Here is a 19,962-nt window from a genome sequence, read left to right as displayed (position 1 = left end):
GTATTACTTGAATACAGTGAAACCTTGTTAGTAAGTTTCTGCAGGGGACGACGAAAAAAATCGTGTAAGTGGGGAAACGTACTATCGAATATCCCATTAAAAACTATCCTACAGGGAGATGGTATCACTTTACACATTAGTACATTTACATTGTGTGTGTAGTGTTTCAGGAGATAAAGGAGAGAACTAAAAAGTGTGAAAAATTGGAGAGAACAAATATCAATAATTCTTCACTGGAGCCTGTTAAAGTAACAAATGACTATTAAGATGTTAAAAACATGGAAGAACAGATATGACATTCTTTTGCTACAGTCCATACATATTATAGCACATCACTTTCTTCCTAAAACAATTGTATAATGAATTGTTAGTTGAAGCCTTAGGTTTCTGACCAGTGGGTAATTAAACACTGTTTTCTGGTCACTTTGTTTGAGCATGAATTTCTCGCAAGGTTATACTCGCCATATGCGATTACGCGCCTTCGCCATCATCTTGAACACGAAACTTCGGCAGTACTCGGCATTGGTTTGGACAGACTCGCCATGCAAACTGTCAAACTAGCAGTTTGTATTTTTGTATGAATGGTACACTGCTTTACCATAACCTGCATTTTTACATAACTTTTTAATGGGATAGGCGTACAGTATATGGAAGCCTTATTACTTGATGTAGATGTTGATTCCCATAGGGAACCTAAAATATTTGTCCTGAATGAGTAAATTTATAATACCAATATAATGGTCCGTTATTGGACATTATAAACTTTCCAGCTAACTCATTCTTGGTTGCCTGCGTTTCGCCCTCGTGTGCTAAGTTAGGCTCGTCAGTTGGGACTTAGCACACCACCCAAGACGCAAGGCTAGTGCATACCGTGGAGGCCACTGCATAGGCTATTTGAAGCCACCAGCAGTGCCAATGCACTATGAGAGCTATGTCTCATTACCAAAAATAGATGCCTGCCTGGCCATCAAATGATGTAGATGTTGATTCCCATAGGGAACCTAAAATATTTGTCCTGAATGAGTAAATTTATAATACCAATATAATGGTCCGTTATTGGACATTATAAACTTTCCAGCTAACTCATTCTTGGTTGCCTGCGTTTCGCCCTCGTGTGCTAAGTTAGGCTCGTCAGTTGGGACTTAGCACACCACCCAAGACGCAAGGCTAGTGCATACCGTGGAGGCCACTGCATAGGCTATTTGAAGCCACCAGCAGTGCCAATGCACTATGAGAGCTATGTCTCATTACCAAAAATAGATGCCTGCCTGGCCATCAAATGATGTAGATGTTGATTCCCATAGGGAACCTAAAATATTTGTCCTGAATGAGTAAATTTATAATACCAATATAATGGTCCGTTATTGGACATTATAAACTTTCCAGCTAACTCATTCTTGGTTGCCTGCGTTTCGCCCTCGTGTGCTAAGTTAGGCTCGTCAGTTGGGACTTAGCACACCACCCAAGACGCAAGGCTAGTGCATACCGTGGAGGCCACTGCATAGGCTATTTGAAGCCACCAGCAGTGCCAATGCACTATGAGAGCTATGTCTCATTACCAAAAATAGATGCCTACAGGGAGATGGTATCACTTTACACATTAGTACATTTACATTGTGTGTGTAGTGTTTCAGGAGATAAAGGAGAGAACTAAAAAGTGTGAAAAATTGGAGAGAACAAATATCAATAATTCTTCACTGGAGCCTGTTAAAGTAACAAATGTGTACTTTGGAAAGTTTATAATGTCCAATAACGGACCATTATATTGGTATTATAAATTTACTCATTCAGGACAAATATTTTAGGTTCCCTATGGGAATCAACATCTACATCATTTGATGGCCAGGCAGGCATCTATTTTTGGTAATGAGACATAGCTCTCATAGTGCATTGGCACTGCTGGTGGCTTCAAATAGCCTATGCAGTGGCCTCCACGGTATGCACTAGCCTTGCGTCTTGGGTGGTGTGCTAAGTCCCAACTGACGAGCCTAACTTAGCACACGAGGGCGAAACGCAGGCAACCAAGAATGAGTTAGCTGGAAAGTTTATAATGTCCAATAACGGACCATTATATTGGTATTATAAATTTACTCATTCAGGACAAATATTTTAGGTTCCCTATGGGAATCAACATCTACATCATTTGATGGCCAGGCAGGCATCTATTTTTGGTAATGAAACATAGCTCTCATAGTGCATTGGCACTGCTGGTGGCTTCAAATAGCCTATGCAGTGGCCTCCACGGGATCGCTGGATCAGCTCTTGAACTCTTCGTACGTCTCAGAACTCCCCTTACTCCTTAATTTTTTTGTCGGCCGGGTGGCTCAGCATCTCTACTCCAGCTACTTCGCCGACTTCAAAAAAGCAAATTGGCTGACGCCTTGTTGGAAGTTAGCCACCCCTCTACCTACTCTTTTCTCCTCACCATGACAACCACTACCACTCCTACCACAACAACAACCACCACGACCTGCGCACTTCGCATTCCCTACCTTCCTATCACTACGGTTACGTACTCCCATTCTTCCCCTCTTCTGACTACGACCCTTCCTCTGCCGCCATACCCTGATCCGCCCAGTTACCTGTACATCCCTCCCCGCTACTTCAACCGTTCGACCATCGCTGAAGAAACCTCTGCTACGACACCAGTCATACAGCCTTCACCTCCAGCAGACACCGTGCGCCATTCAACATCACCACTGCCAGATCGCACCACTATGCATAGTTGTGTCTTACGCGGCGTGGATCCTGACATCTCAGATCGAGAGGTTATCCAAGAACTTAATCTCGAAGGCATTCCTGTGCGTCGTGCCTTCCGAATTTGGAACAACTCCGGACCAACCTATCTCGTCCGTCTCCACCTGCCTACGGAAGAAGCAGTCCAACGTCTTCTTACCAGCGGGGCACGTATCTACGGTCGTCAACATCAAGTGGAACCTTCACGCTCCCCTCCTAGAACTCCCACCAGCCCACGTCTTCGACCCCGGCCAGCCCCCTCATATCGAACTCCCTCGCACGTTCGTCCACCAACTCAATTCTCCTTCTCACCACCCTTAACAGCCGACCTTCTCAGACTTCTCATCACCTCCTTGTACAATATCTCCGCAACCTTACACCTACTAACCTTTCATGGCAGCCCTAGTACACTTCTCTGAATTTTCACCCCTTCCACACATCCCTGGTATTTAAATAACATCCGAGCACACCTCCTCAACCATTAATTCCACTTACCCTCCTCCTTACAATATTGGTCCTTCCCCAATTCTTTCAACATCTCCGGCCTGGGAGACAGCGACACCGTCTAGGGGCCCGCCTCGCCCGAAGGGCGGGGAATGAAACACGTTGCAGCAGCCTCCACGGTATGCACTAGCCTTGCGTCTTGGGTGGTGTGCTAAGTCCCAACTGACGAGCCTAACTTAGCACACGAGGGCGAAACGCAGGCAACCAAGAATGAGTTAGCTGGAAAGTTTATAATGTCCAATAACGGACCATTATATTAGCCTTATTACTTAACGGCACCCACAAATGACCTGTCGAAGATCTGCTATTGCTGCACTATAGACTTACTTTAACTTCAGTCGTACCACGCTGATTTAAATCATCACAAGAACAGTTATTGGCATAACCTTCAATTTGTTGTGTTGGGTGGTAAAAAGAAGTTAAGTGATTATTTGTTGAGTGACAGCCTACTTACAGACTAATAGGATAATCATGAGAAGTTCATTAGCGCGGTATGGCATCTGTCTTGTGATAGCCTAGTTATGGATAAGAAAAGGGTAGTGAAACCACTCACTAATGAAGAAAAAATTAAAATTCTTCAAGTAGATAGGAATCCACATCTTAAGCGTATAGAGTTGGTGCGAACGTTAAAACTAGCACCTTCTACTCTAAACACTATTGAGGGCAACCGAGACAAAATTGAAAATGCGTATAAGCAAAATAGAAATCGAAAAAAAACGCAAAGGAGAGTTTCTGAAGTTGGAAAGAATTATTTTGAATAAATAAATAAATAAATTTCTAACTTCTGATTGGAATGCAAAATAGGCTAGAAGCACTGGGTTATTCAACAATCTCACTGACAACAAAGACCTTTCCATGGAACAAAGAACATAGAACAAAAAATAAACCATTTTCCCCTTTGAGAAAATCAAATGATCATATATATGTCTCTCGGTCATGACCATCCTCCAACGGCTGCACGGTTGCTAGAGTTACACTTCCGTTACACATTTTATTGCGGTAACTTCCGTGATGCATAATTTCGGATGACTCCCACCCATAAGCCATATATGTCAATAGGAGAGCTTTGAAGAGAGAAAAAAACATGTGAAAACTGAATTAAGCGCTCCTAGCCACAGTGGAATCTATTACTGTGCTTTAACTTAGAACTGTCCTGTCTTGTTCTAGTGTAAAGTCTTTGCTGCCAATCAGTGACATAAAACTCAACTTTACCGAAGCTAACAGCTTGCCCCTCGAAGGCGCAAAATCATTTCCTCTTATCGTGCAACTTTCTCTGACCGACCCGTGGCGAGGGCTCTTATCTCTGTTGGAAATCACATTCTCTACACAAGGGATGACAAAGAACATTTTCAGGTCTGGGGAATATATGATCGTATTAAGCGGTAAAGGCAAAAATCGCGACATTAAGTGAGGTATTTTGTATATAGATTTAATACGATGGGCATCGGGCAAATTTACTACGTGCTAAGCGGGAAAACGTGTTAACGAGGAAAGTATTAACGAGGTTTCACTGTACTCGCTCACTGTGGACTAACAAACTATTTTGAGATCACAGAAAACGCACGTCCTGCACCCGAAATACTCGTAAAATATCTTTGTACCAGACTGGAATAGAGCGTCACTAGTCACTTCTGCACTGATTCTTCTCACTGAACTAGTGCAGTGCTATTTCCTACCAACTGATAACAGCATGTTGCCCAGTATTTAGAATGTCCAGTTTCGTAATGGGAAGGCTACTACTCGAGTAGTTGGCATCTTTATTTCGGAACGCATCCGGTACTGCGTGATGGATGTTCGAAGAAGGAGAAGAAGAAGAAGAAAACACGTGAACATGTCTTTTTCTCCACTTTGGACCCAAAAATATTGAGATGCTTAAATTATGCAAGGGCGTTAATTATGCGAGAAAATACGGTAATACTTCCATTCTCTTCCAGCTCTCACCATCATCTTTGATGCAGTGTGGTACTATTTCTTCTTCAAGACATTCTTGTACTTCTGACTCAAATAATTCATCGAAAAATGTCTTACAGTTAATTTGACGGTTTGATTTTGAAACGCGAATGGTAGAAGTACATGGAACAGAGTCTGAACTCTTGATCAGAGGAAGTTTTGTTTTAGCTAAATCCTTCTAAACCACCAATGAGGTCTGAAATTCAGTTAAAAACAAAGAGAGTCATACATTTCAACAACAGTAGGCATGTCCACTTCTTCAGCTTCCAGCTTTTTTATTACTTTACTGAACTGCTGCAGAATACAATCTCATATCGATGTCATAAATGCTATCTCTACTACATAACTTTCTTTTCTTTTTCTAACATTGTTTAAAATGCAGAAAGCACAGTTTTCCGATCAGCATTTGAGCTCTTGCAACCATCTTCATATATACACCATCAAGTTGTCGACAGTGGTTTCAATGTCATGCTTTCAGAATCACAAAATGTTCCAAGGTGTTTCATCTTTCTATAAAATTTATGACATGCTAAGTGGGAAAATGTGTTAATGAGGAACGCACTAACGAGGTTTCACTGTATATACATTGTGTAATAAGTCAAAAAAATCGTGTCACATTTGTGCAGCATTTCTCTGTGTGCATTTCAACTCCATTTAGCGAGTGAGCTGAACATGGACTGAAGAAAAGAGATTCCTTTCCTTGAGTCTTGCATGCAAGCCTGAATATATTTCTGACATGTTGGCTGCATTGTCATAAAACTGACCTCTACAATTGTCAAGTTTCATACCATTCAGGTTTAGAGAATGAAACATTGCTTCAGAAAGTTTTTATTCGGTGTGGCCTGTATTTTTTATAAAACACAGAAATCTTTCTCAACTGAGAGGCAATCTGTTAGTTACATACAGTAAAACCTTGTTAATTCGAAGTCATTGGGACGCAAACATTGGACTTTGAATTACGTGATTTCGAATTAGTCGCCAACTCGTAATTCAGAAATGCCAACCCTTGCTGTGTCACAAAATATTATAAGACCTGTTACTGTACACAGTTAACCTTGATTCACAGTTCAAAACTTTCAAATGCCATGAAAGAAAGAAAAAAAATCCAAAATGTATCCAACAGGGTGCATTTACAGTATTTAACTAATGCATTTGGATAACTCACTGACAAACATAACCGTATGCAACGAAAGAGAGATAAAAAAAAGAAAAAAAGCATGATTCAAAGACAAGGAGAAATCTATGCTGGCTTCCCTGTGCAAGTGCTTTATTCATTGGATTACTATACTGTATGCATTTTAGATGCCCTGTTATTGTACGGAAAGTAGCCGGTGCCCTTAAAACATCGTAGCATATCGAACTTTCCTATGACGAGGGGAGGAAGTCTCTCGCTTCCAAGTGCGTTGCAACACAGTACAGTGACACCCCATCATGAGTGCCCATATGACAGTTTGTGGGCGGGGGGCGCTAGACCTGGGGGTATGTAGTATTGTGGAAGATGAATGGTGGTAGAATAACACCCATGGTATCCCCTGCCTGTTGGTGGGGGATGGTACTACCACTTCCACGTAATGCCGACTTTTAAATCATTTTCTTGAAAGAAAAACACCTGACTACATTAGATTTGCCGTGCCCCCACCCCTCCCCTTGCCCACAATTCTCTCCTTTAAAACCAAGTTTGGTTGGTCCTAACATAAAAAAATCAATGCAGTTTCAGCGGCATTGACAATATTGTTCAGTGCATACGATTTGATTATATGAGCCACGCTTTTTCGCCAACTGTCAGCATTGCCAGTGTTTGAGGATTCTGCTTCTCCACACACTGCCTACTACGTGATATTGTGGCATTCCTTAAAACGCTGAATACGAAAGAATTAAGATTCCATTCAAACTTAGCAAAAATGAAGCACACTGTAGACACACTGAAGTGTGTGAAAAGTGCAGAGAACTACCCCTGCACGTTCCAGAAGACACATTCTAACATGACATTGATAAATTTTGAGTTTAAATTACTCTGTAAAATACTATTTAAAAAAATATGAAGTCAGTTTTGAATTAAAAGTTTGAATTTCAGAAATGGGACCGACATTGTTCTTCGAATGACGAATTACCCATATTTCGAATTAAACAATATAAATAACATGAAAAACCGTACCTCATGTTTCCAGGAATGAGAACTTCTTCTAATTAGGCAGGATTTTGAATTATCCGATTTTGAATTATCTAGGTTCTGCTGTATCTAATAATTATACTGAACTAGTCGTTACAGGACAGATGTGGTGTAGAATCTACTGTGATAGAAAAATACTTAACAAGAAATAAATTTCATTAGCAATTTTCAATCCCGATACCTCCATAAGGTGTACTAATATTTTGCAAGTTGCTGGTAACAAGTATGAAGTACATCCTTTTCCAAAGTTACCAAACAGTATAATATGTTCAGACAGACAAGGATCGTACTCTGCAATTAGTTCCAAACACATCATGAAATTTCCATTTACCACCTAACCAAACACCTCTTTGTCTCCACAAAAAGACTTGCCCCTAGAAGCTATACCAAACACAGAACTATGAACTTGGGTTCATCTAGTACATTGCTTCCTGCTGAATGTTGTTGCTATGTTAACAAACATATAAGTTATATATATATATACAATACTGTTGTACGCTTGTAATGTACACACAACATTCTATGTACTTGCATACAATGCACTCCGAATTGAAATGCATGAATTTGACAGAAGCCCTAATCCTACAATTATCCATGCTTATGACGTTCATACGTGGTTATAATTATGATGTGAGGCAGGTATAAAGCAATATCTCCCGGAAGATATCGTGCAAAAGTTATTCGTGAACACAATACTCCACCTTTGCGAAGATGTGTTATTATTTGATAAGATGTAATGTACACCGCATAAGATTCTAAGTAAGATTCCCTGTGGCGTCTTTATAAGGTAAAATAAATATTAAAATAAAATACATCTGTCAGTTCAATAGAGCAAGTTCTTGTTTATCGGATCAGCCCATATCAGCACTATTAGTAATATGAGCAGTACACTACATTTACTGAAAGAAAGAGAATCAGAAAAATCATGACCTTCTTGACTTAAAAATTGAAATCCCCTACAGTGGAATTGATAAGACTTCCTCTTCCTCCTCCTCCCTTTTGTCTTAATCATCACTTGTGCCAGAGTCAGAATCACTGTCCGTTAGATTTATTACAAGTACATGAATTATGTTGTCCCTTGCCCCCTGCCATTTCTGTGAAAATCTTCTTCCTACAGTTTTTCAACATGATCCACATGCATCTCCCAGTCCTTGATCATAACTTTATCAAGAGCTTTGTGTGTGAGTCGCTCAATGTCTGTAATTCAAAATTTATTGTTTAACTCGACCACTTCACCCTTCACTTTAGCCCATGTCATCTCATTCAGATTGTATTGAGAATGATACGGGGGCAAGCAATAGCCATACAAAATAATAATCATAATTATTGTTGTTCTAAATTCTTTGATTAGGTTAAGTTTTCTGATAGACTACTGTAAGTTACATTTGGTTGTTTCTAAATAGCAATAGTCTCCATGGTTTCTCTGGAATTCTCTGACAAGGATGTGATACTGTATCTAATGAAAATCAAATTTTAATTGATTGTAAATAAACTTGTTGACAATTAAAATTACACATCCAGGAAGAAACATCGGAATTCTAAAAAACTGGGCATGTAGGTAGGTTGCAGGCAGATATGCAAATTATTACATTTCTGGAATAATGGGCACTGGCTCCTACCACTGCGATGCGTCAAAGGCATCTGCTGTTGCTGCGTAAGAATCAAGTAGTGAATATTCAAGAATAAACTTAAATATTGTATTTAAGTGGTCCGCCTATTCAATACATATCGACCCCTCCAAGTAAGAACATTGCATCATAATTTATACTATGCACATAATGATGTTCTTAGTTGGAGGGGTCGATATATAATTTATTCAATCTAGAACATGTTTCTTCCCCTAAGGGACATCATCAGCTAGAATAAATCACATAATACATCAATCACGCGCTCGGTGACACTCAGGTCGTTCCTCCGCCCAGAACATGCCCTCCCACTTCCCTCTTCTCTCTCTGCTCAACGTAGCTACTACTTGTTTGAATTCAGCAGAGGCGAGTCCTCTTCGTCACATCGGTGCTAATAACAAGGAAATAATGCAATTTAGATCATATATATTATTTCATTTTCCATCTCTCCTCAGTTATACGAAGCCCATTCAATAAATAAGTTTCCCTATTTTTTTCTCTGCAAACTATATGTTTTAAAATTAAGTTGGTACTGTAGGAACTTTCATTGGGGTATGGTGGCTGCACTTGACCTTCAACAGCACGTGTTTACTCCTTGTTCACCAGAATGGCGCCAGCTGCCATGGAGCTATGACTTGAAAGCGTGTTCGCATGTGAACTCCGTTCTGTTATTAGCTTTATCACAGCGAAAAGTGAAATGGCTATGAATATTTATTGCCATTTAGTGTATGTTTATAGTGAAGGATGCATGAGCATCTAAATGGTTCGCCTCTGGCATTCATGGTTTCCGGAAGCACGGCTGCAGGTAATGCAGTTCGGAATGTGGTGGACAAAAATCATCGCATCAGCATTGATGACATGATGAATCGACTGCCTCCTGGTATGGAAACTGGACGCTCCTCTATTGCGACGATCCTGTCATATGTCTTGCAGTATCGAAAAATCTGTGTAAGATGGGTCCCACGTTTGCTTACTGATGCTCACAAGCAACAACAGATCAAGGCAGCCCGAGCTTTCCCGTCAATGCTTCATTGAGAGGGAGATAACTGTTTTCCCCACACTGTCACTGGAGATAAAAGCTGGGTGCATCATTCAACTCCAGAAACAAAACGACAAAGCATGGTATGGAAGAAAGGTGGCGACTCTGCGGGTAAAGTTATGGCTACTGATGTTTAGGACTGTAATGGTGTTCTAGTCAACTACCTGCCCCAACGCACTACGGTCCCAGTTGAGAGGTACTGCGAGGTTCTTATGAACCTCAGAGCTGCAATCAAACGAAAGTCTTGGAAAGTGTTGCTCTTTCATGACAACATGCACCACCATTCAGTTCAAAGGACCCAGGATTGTTGCAGAACTTCAAATGGGTCCTCTTTCCCCATACACCTTATTCTCTGGATCTTGCCCTGAGTGATCTTTCCACAACTCAAGTTGCACCTTGGAGACAAAGGGTTTGTGACTGATTAAGAGGTGGAAGCAAAGGTGAACCACTAGCTACGGACACAGGACCCGTCCTGCTATGACAAAGGTATCAAAAAACTGCTGCCAAGATACCAAAAGTGTTTGGACAGAAATGGTTACTATGTGAAGAAGTTGTGTAAGAGTTGTAGAATGAAAATAAAATATTTCACAAGTGTAAATAACCTGCTTGTATTTTTTGTAAAATAGGGAAACTTATTTATCGGATGACCCTCGTACTTAGTTTTTCTTTAATTTCAGACTTAACATTATTCATATTCTACAACTAACTTTACAGCTTCGGGCCTGTTTTGAAAAAATACATATTTAATTTTATTCTTAAATATTTGCTACTTGATTTTATAATCTATACAGGTTTTTATCAGAAATGAAGCTTTTATAGCTTGTTACATGTAGCTGCATAAGAAGGCTCACAGAGACTTTGGGTGTCTGTTTTGGAGGAACTGTAAACTGCTACAGTTGAAATTCTTTACGTTTCGCAGAGAACTGTGCTCTGCGTCATCAGAAGAAAATCTCGACTGTCCACGAGAAAGGCTTCTTAAACAATGACTCTTTTAAATGTTGACGTTATAATAGAAGTGGAAATGGTACGTTCATTAGCCACCAGATGGCTCCCCAGACGTGGCACACAACAATGTATCTGATGTTTGTGGATTTCCTTAAAGCATTTGACTCTCTGAGGAGAACATTTATGTGAAAGGCACTGGCCAGGTATGGAATACCTGAGAAAATTTTAATCATAATCTGAATGAATCTATCGAGAAAACAAACATACTTCATGAAGTCATCCACCCCCTTATTCTCAAGATATATCTAGGGAGAACAGTATATCAATGGATCACTCCTCCACTCTCTCGCATCCCGTACACACCACAGGCAATCCAAAACAAGTCGCCGCCCTTCTTAAAGTCAGCAATAAGCTCCACATTGACACAGTGAACAGTGCACCTACAGCTTTCCTAGCGGCAGGGTAACGAGAGCGTGGAGTAAGGGAGTAAGACAAGTAAGTACTATCAAACCACTCTCTCCAATAATTAAAGTCTGAATGCACACATTAGCTCTCATTTCTTCTTTTTCCATCCTGAGCGGTCTTCAGCTCTTCTTAAGATATTGTGAAGAGGTAGACCGGTGATCTTCTTTGCTTGGTCCAACCATCTACCTGTTATTCTGCCTCTTGGTCTGGTGGGTTGCTATTCTTCTGACAACTCGTAAGGATGGTTTAGATAAATCTTCATATTCCAAGGCTCCTCTCAACCTTGTCCTCCCGCAAGAGAGCTGACTGGGGGACTTACTCCGGAATCTAATTTGAGATTGTGTAAAGCCATGAGGTTGTCTTGGGAAAATAACAGTGGTGGTTTCCCATTGCCTTCCGCTGACTCACCATTACTGTCTGCTCACTGACCCAGTTTCCTGCTGAGATTGGATACCCAACTTTCCACTGGGTTGTTCGGCTTAACAGGGGCACTGCATGTAGGTAGAAATGGAAGAATTGAGGTGTGAGAGGCTGAGAGAACTCTCTTGGCGAGTTCTTATAATCGCATCACACCCCCATTTAGCCAGAGTCTCAAGGTGATCACAGAGACTGTCCCTAGGTTGCTTCCCAGGGCCCAGATGGTTTTCACTAGTTCTTATTTACTGTGTCATAATCTATTTGTTGCTGACATAGTGGACACAAGGTATTCTTAGCATTCTTCTTTACAGCCACATTTCCAAGGCTTTCTGTGTCATGATCCAAGTTTCAATACCATAAAGAAGCATGAACCATGCACAACTTTCCTCTATGTGCTGCCATAGTTTTAAATTGATAGTCTCATTACATAAAAATTCTTCATTCTCTTAACTGTTAGTGTAGCATACATAGGTAAATATTTGTATTTTATAGTTGACTACAAGTCTCTTGCTGCCTGTCAATATGAGGAAGATACCATGTTTACTTCACTTAATTTGTTGTCAAGGGATTCTCTCTTTAATTTTGGTGGTGTGTTGCAGGTACGAGAGCAACGAGAACATGACCATCACGTGCTCCACGAAGGTGTGTTCTTTCGGGAAGCAGGTAGTGGAGAAGGTGGAGACAGAGTATGCCAGGTTTGAGAATGGCCGCTTTGTATATCGCATCCACCGCTCTCCCATGTGCGAGTACATGATCAACTTCATCCACAAGTTGAAGCACCTTCCTGAAAAGTACATGATGAACAGTGTGCTGGAGAACTTCACTATCCTGCAGGTTTGTTAACAGTCGTGAAACTGATCACCTTTGATATTTTACATGATTGAAATAAGTTGTCATTATCTTTATTCAGATATTAGTGTGTCAAGGCAAATATGGTTCCTTTCCATATTGTTCCTCTTTCAATATCTCCTCATCCATCTCCAGCCCAGATCCCATTCCTTTATTCTATTCCTAACCAGGTCTGTCCATCATAACCTTTTAGTATTATTTCTTTATTAACCCTGTTTATCCAAACCATCATCACCATTTCACTGAAGTACCGTATTTCTCCGAAACCAAGATGACCCTGAATGCAAGATGACCCCCACATTTTCCTTCAAAAATAAAAATAAATCAGGCTTAAAAACAGCTTTGTGTAATCATATGAATGCCTTTCTTGTACAGTGAGCATTTTTAGACTAACCTTGTCTTCACACCATCGCTGAACATTGGCTTTAGTTATGTCATATTTTCGTGCGGCTGTGCCATTATTCTTTATTTCCACAAGTTTAAAACTGTTAACTTAAAACTGACTTTATAATATCGTCCAATACCTGTTCCACGTGTCTCTAACGATCCATCATGAAAATATTTTGGTGTCGGTATAACTGTTAATTTTACTAAGTTTCAGGTACAGTAGATGCCTTATAACTCTGCCACTGAGTAGCCATGGCCTTTCTGAGAATTCGAAGGCTCGCATATTTTGATTCCAATATGCGGATTTAAGAAACGTTTTGTAGAGGCTAATACAGGGATACTTTCCAATTTATTCAGGGGATTGTCGCTTGCCCGGTCACGTACGCTGCAAGTCTGTCTCCCATGAAGTAGAATGTCATTCTCTCTTCACTATTTCCCAAGAACCAGTGATGTTACACACAGGCGTTGTACAGCTGGTTACCGCAGCTAACGATGTAGCCTATAAGCCTAACAAAGACGCCGATGTTGAAGGTCGAGTTTCTTGCGCTCGCAGGTGGGTGAAGGGAAGCAGCGTGGTTACCATGCTAGCTGCCAGTGGTGTTCGTTACTGTTAGGTCGCGATTGGAGGTGAGTTTCTGAGAATAAAATGTCATCTTAGATTCAGAGAAATATGATATGTGAAAACGAATCAAGATGTAGCGGAGTTAATGCAGTGCACTTGCAGTTGCGATCAGCAGTATTCAGTAGGAAAGAAATGAGTTCTTGAGTTGAATTATCTTTGCATTGGTTTTGTATTCAGGCCAGTGGCGGCGCGTGACTTTCATCACTGGGGGTTCAAAAGAAGAAAAAATTGCCTCCCCCCCAACCTCTCCTCTCCCCATCTCCGCCAGCTTCTCTTCCGTCGTGGGCCGTAACCTCCTAAACTAAGATGACATACGTTCTAGAAATGTGATCAAATACGAGAGGAGCAGAAAATACGTTAGGCCTACATGCCGAGTTTTACCACATGCAAAATAAGAAATAACTGCTTCATTGAAGTCCGCAGAGTCTCGAACAAAGTTCCTTTCAATTGACAACATAGCAAGAGCAATAAGTCTATCCCCGGTCATTGTGCTGCGCTAGAAAGTCTTTATTCTCTTCAGGGTAGAGAAACACCTTTCTGCTTCCGATGTCATGGGAATAGTAACAACTATATTTAAAAGTTTTCATTGGTATTGCCTTGCCGCTATTCTTTGCCTCAATGATTTTTGAGGTAAGTTTCTCTCCAAAAGGTAATTATTCCAAAGAAGGCAAATTAATAGGTGTTTAGTAAGTAATGATATATTTGGGACAAGATATTAATTGGAATTTGACAGTTTAATGTGACTTTTGGTAGTAACGATGCTTTTCAACACTAGCGCTAGTTACGTGCACTATTCTCTGTTGCCTAGTCAAATTCCCGTAAGGCCAACAGATGGCAGGCACATACCCCAACCCCAACAACAAGACTAGCTAGTCTTGAGACAGTGGCCTATTGCGCATGCGTAAAGAACAGAGATCCGTTTCTGCGATATCCTGGTCTTGCCTTAGTGCTGGCTTTCGTCCCCTCACACCTCGCCACTCCCTTCGCCTTTGTACGGACGGAGAGATCGCCTTTGTAAGGGGGTTCATTCCAGACAAGTATGCAGCCACAGACCTTGCGCAGCTCACATGAATTGAAAGCCAGTACGAGTATATTACGGATAGAGGGATTTAGCAAGAGCTTCGAGATTGACAAGGGAGTTGTGAAAATTACGTAGTTGAGTACAATTTGATATAAACTGGAGGTTCATTGCTCCATTGCGCTATACCAGAAACCACCACTGATTCAGGCCAACTTTGCTATACAGGAGTGAAAGCCAGGGAGACTCAGAATATTTCATTCATATCTTGGAAGTAACAGACATAAATGTGGTCATAATGATTTCTCATACAAACTGATGGAAACAATGGCAGGAAGCTTTTCGGAATGACAAGTTAAAGGCTTAGTTAAGAATGAATTTACTGGATGAAGCCATGTATATAAAACCTGGTTTTGGAGGTGGAATCTTGCAAGGTGAATGGAGAAAGATAGGGTACTTAGGGGAACGATGGACTCAGGCTTGAGGGTAAGGGAAACAGAGGGAGACCAAAGCAGTGATGGTCAGACTAGTGTTTTAAATTATTGCCCTAACTGTAAGAAGTGCAGAACTAAACAAGGTCACATAGCTGACAGAAGTCATTCCCAGGTTGTATTGCCTTCCTGATTTTCATATCCACTCTTGAATCCACATCAGTTCGCTTCTTAACTGTTTGAAGTTGTCTGCAATGTCTCCATCTTTGTCTCCAGTTTTTATTACTTATTTTCTTTCTTTCTTCTGATCACTCTCCACACTGATTCTCATTCCTCATTCTTTAACCTTCTCATTTACTGCATTGAACTGTTCTTATACTCTTTTTCTCATCCTTCTCCAAATCACAGTATCATCAAAAAGTAGCTTTATGCTCAGTTTTGTCCTTTCATATGTTACTTTTGCTGCGTTTACTATATTATCCAACAAAATTACAGTTATAGTGACCATACATTTTCCTCGCCCAGTTGCGTTTCTATTTCAAACCTTCCAGTTTCACTCACTTGTGTCATGACACTACTACTGCATTTGAAATACATTGCCTCAGTCATTTTTATCATTTCTTTTCCAATTACTTGGTTTACCAGAATTTGATAAACTTTCAATCTGGTAAGTAATGGAAAGGAACAAACGAGTGAGAAATCAAGTCATCTAGTACATGAAAAGGGACGTATAGTAGGACAAATACAAAGACAGCTCAACATCGGAAGAGTAAGCAGCAAAAAGAGGTGAAAAGGGTAGACATGAAAGGAAAAGAACAATTTCTATATCTTCATACACTATTGCATACCTGCCAACATTTGCGGTTTGTCCGCAAAATTTACGGTTTTACGGATGAACTATAATATTTTATGATTTACATATCAAGATCTTCTTTCTAAAATTCGCGCCAGAACAAGCTTCCACAAGCCACCAATACATGCTGTGTGGCCAGCGAATATTCGATACATCGCTGTGATTAATATTCATCCATTCATCCTATTGTTACCATCTTCAATTGGGAATACAAGATGTCCTGTATCCCCATTGATCGATATCGATTGTTGGTGTTGTTTTAAGAGACTGACTCTTGGATAACCGTTCATTTGTTCTTTGCATTGATTTGTTCAATAATATATATTTTATATATATATTTTATATAAAAAATAGTTCCTTTGTTCTTCACCTTGAATCACAAAGCATAGGTCATGTTGTACTTACGAAAAAATATGCACATACTACCACCTCATCCTTAAAAAATGAAAGAAGTCGATCCCACTGATCCAGTAATCTGTCTAAACACCTGGCTAGGGATAACCATCTTGTGCACACATGCTTCAACAATTTCTTTGTTTCTTTTCCATGCATACTTTGAAATTTCAGAAGACGTTCTTTTCTTTTGGCACTCTAAAGGTTATTATTGAACAAATCAATGCAAAGAACAAGCGAACAGTTATCCAAGAGCCATTCTCTTTAAACAACACAAACAAATTGATATCGATCGATGGGGATACAGGACACATCTCATATTCCCAGTCAAAGACTGTAATGATCGGATGAATGGATGAATATAAATCAGAGTGATGTATTGAATATTCGTTGGTCACAGAGCATGTATTGGTGGCTTGCGGAATTGATGAGGAGAGGGCTCATCTATCTGGAAACAACAGTATATGATTGTCCTTGTCCTTTCACGTTTACCCTTTTCACTTCTTTTTACTGCTAACTTTTCTGATGCGAAATGAGTCTGTCTATGTGAAGATGGCAGTGTCTGAAGATATGGAGATTGTCCTTTTATGTTTTCACATTTGTCCTTGTTCCCTCTTGCTATGCCCCATGCCCCGGGGCACAGCTCCTCCGATGCTGACCTATGATTGTGTTTATCCTGTTATGTTTCTTTTCAAGTTTGATTTGTCAACACTATAAATATGCCATTTCAGATTTAATAAAAGTTTTCCTCATACCATTCCATTTGGCTCCTTGGCTAAATTGTTAGCATGTTAGCCTTTGGTGCTAGGGGTGCCAGATTCGATTCCTGGCCGGACCGGGGATTTTAACTTTCATAATTCCACTGGCTTGGGGGCTGACATATTCAGCATTACAATTAATCTTAGGTAGGACTAGGGTTGCCATCCGTCCCAATATATCATGACCATCACCATTATGGACCTTTTTGTCACGTCATCCCGACAAGACCCAAATTTGTCCCAATTTTGAAAAATACTGTTATCACAATGTGTAAATGCAGCCTTAGTTGGTTTTATTTGTGTTGACAAGGTAATCTCACAGATGGCGTTGCATGCGTATCCTGTATCGACGATGCAAGTACCTTCTAGATCTAGCGCCATCATTCGAGAAAATACCAAACTTCTCCTGTAGTACGGGGCTGGAACTATTTAAGCAGCGCCACGCGGAAGAATCTGGCAGTTCCTATTTGAATAGCGATCTGATGAGATGATTCTTTCTAAATGTAATACGAACGAGTGCAAGTTAGTAATCTTAGTTAGTTATCTTAACTTACGAAAATGCCTACGGATAAAAAGAGAAAGTGTCACTTTTTGGATGATTACACAAAAGAGTGGTCTTTTGTCAAGAAAGGACGTACGGATCAGGAAGCGCTGTGTGAGATTTGTAGCTGTTTCATCTCAGTAACTCATGGAAGTAAGTCAGATGTGAGTCAGCACATTTTTACAAAGAATCATGCAAATAGATTCAGGGTACCATTGATATCAAAGCCTATTTCTACATTCATGATTAAAGAAGATACGCAGGAAGAATTGATCGTTGCTGTTGCAGAACTAACAACAGCTTATAAAGTTGTCAGGCATCATCAATCCGTCAGTTCTCTTGACTGTACCGTAAAACAAAATGCCGCAATGTATCCTGAATCCAAAGTCGCTGCAAAGCAGTCTACAGCCAGGACCAAGGCTACAGCGATTGTTAAAAGTATTCTTGCACCACGCTCCATGTCTGAATACATAAAACAATTGCATGAAGTTTCATTTTACGGCATAGGCACAGACGCATCGAACCACAAGGCTGAAAAGACATTTCCTTTAGCTGTTAAATACTTCACTGAAACTGAGGGAATCCAACAGAAGTGTTGAAGTTTGATTCGCTGAATAACGAAACAAATCGGAGAGAATTGCAAAGTTTCGTCTAGACACTCTAAGACAACTGCAAATTCCATTAGATAAATTAATCACTTTTTATGGAGACAATACCAACTTCAGAGGGCTTCATCGACACGGCCAGTTTCACCAAATTTAAGAACAACTAGGAAAAAATATAGAAGGAATTGGATGCCCTGCCCATATTCTCCACAGTACTATATCAAGCGCTGCTGGAGTCTTAACTGTCGACATTGAAATAATCGTCATGAAAATATTTCATTGTTTTTCAATATATGCGGTAAGGACAGAGAGGCTGAAAGAGTTCTGCTAATATGTAGGTGGTTTGAAAAGTTCTCGGAATGTACTAGAATTATCTTACCTCGGTGGAACTGCTTTTATTTTTCAACATAGTCTCCCTGTAGACTAATGCATTTGGTCCAGCGATGTTCCAATGCCTTGATCCCATCTCGAAAATGAGATTCCTCCAGGCCTGCAAAATACCTCTCCAATTCGGCTTCTTCCCTTGTAGAAAATCTCTGACCATCGAGGAAAATTTTCAGCTTGGGGAATAGATGAAAGTCTGATGGTGCCAAATAAGGTGAATAAGGTGGATGTGGCAACAATTCATACCACAGTTCATGAAGTTTTGCCATGGCAATAACACTTATGTGTGGCGGAGCATTGTCCTGATGAAAGCTGACCTTTTTCCTTGCCAAACCAGGCCTTGTTTCGCATATCTTTTCCTGTAATTGGTCTAGGAGGTTTGCATAGTATTGCCCCGTAATTGTTTGGCCAGTAGGAAGATAATCTATCAGCAGAATGCGTTTTGCATCCCAGAAAACTGAGGCCATAACCTTTCCGGCCGAACGCACTGCCTTTGCTTTCTTTGGTGGTGGTGAATCAGCATGTTTCCACTGCTTTGACTGCTGTTTTGTCTCTGGGGTATAGTAGTGGACCCAAGTTTCATCTGTAGTCACAAACCGGCGCAAAAAGTCTTGTTGGTTGCACTGAAAACAGGCCAGACTTTGTTCGGACATTTCCAATCTGGTGCGTTTATTGTCCAATGTCAAGAGCCGCGGCACCCATCTTGTGGATAATTTTTTCATACCCAATTCTTCGGTTAAAATATAATATACCCGTTCAGAAGACATCCCTACAGCTTCAGCAATCTCCCGCACTTTCAGTCGACGATCCTCCATGACCATTTTATGCACTTTTGCGATAAATTCTGGGGTCGTAACACTTTTTGGCTGTCCACTACGCGGATCATCATCCAAGCTCTCCCGACCAAATTTAAACTCACTGGTCCACTTGACAACAGTCGAGAATGAAGGAGCAGAGTCCCCCAGTGTGTTCTGAAAGTCGGCATGAATTTCCTTTGCTTTCATACCTTTCTTTACAAAGTATTTAATCACTGCTCGAATCTCAGTTTTTTCCATTGTCACAAATCACTACGCGGGAACAACAACAAAGAGTCGTCACTACCACACTCCTGCAGCTAGAGCACTGACGCGCCACGTGTTCACTCACAAAGGATGTGTGATTATTGCACGGGAACCTCGTTGCTCTAGCACTGACATCTAGCGGTTATTCCGAAAACTTTTCAAACAGTCCTCGTATGTTGGTGTCGTTCATCAGACTCTTCTGTCTCACT

The 19,962-nt window shown here is 40.6% G+C and overlaps 1 protein-coding gene across 7 annotated transcripts in view; it reads left to right on the top strand.

Moving 5' to 3' along the window:
• Positions 1 to 19,962, top strand: part of sd (TEA domain transcription factor 1 homolog scalloped) — a 645,214-nt gene that overhangs the window by 619,656 nt on the left and 5,596 nt on the right. For all 7 annotated transcript variants that reach the window (XM_067144328.2, XM_067144329.2, XM_067144327.2 and 4 more), the window contains one exon: positions 12,451 to 12,685. In XM_067144328.2, coding sequence (XP_067000429.1) covers positions 12,451 to 12,685 — 235 coding nt within the window. The remainder of the gene's footprint in view (positions 1 to 12,450; positions 12,686 to 19,962) is intronic.

This window comes from Anabrus simplex, chromosome 3 (assembly GCF_040414725.1).
Source record: "Anabrus simplex isolate iqAnaSimp1 chromosome 3, ASM4041472v1, whole genome shotgun sequence".
NCBI classification, from domain to species: Eukaryota; Metazoa; Arthropoda; class Insecta; order Orthoptera; family Tettigoniidae; genus Anabrus; species Anabrus simplex.
The sequence above is the reverse complement of the archived record's forward strand: the minus strand, read 5'-3'. Positions and strand labels throughout refer to the sequence as shown.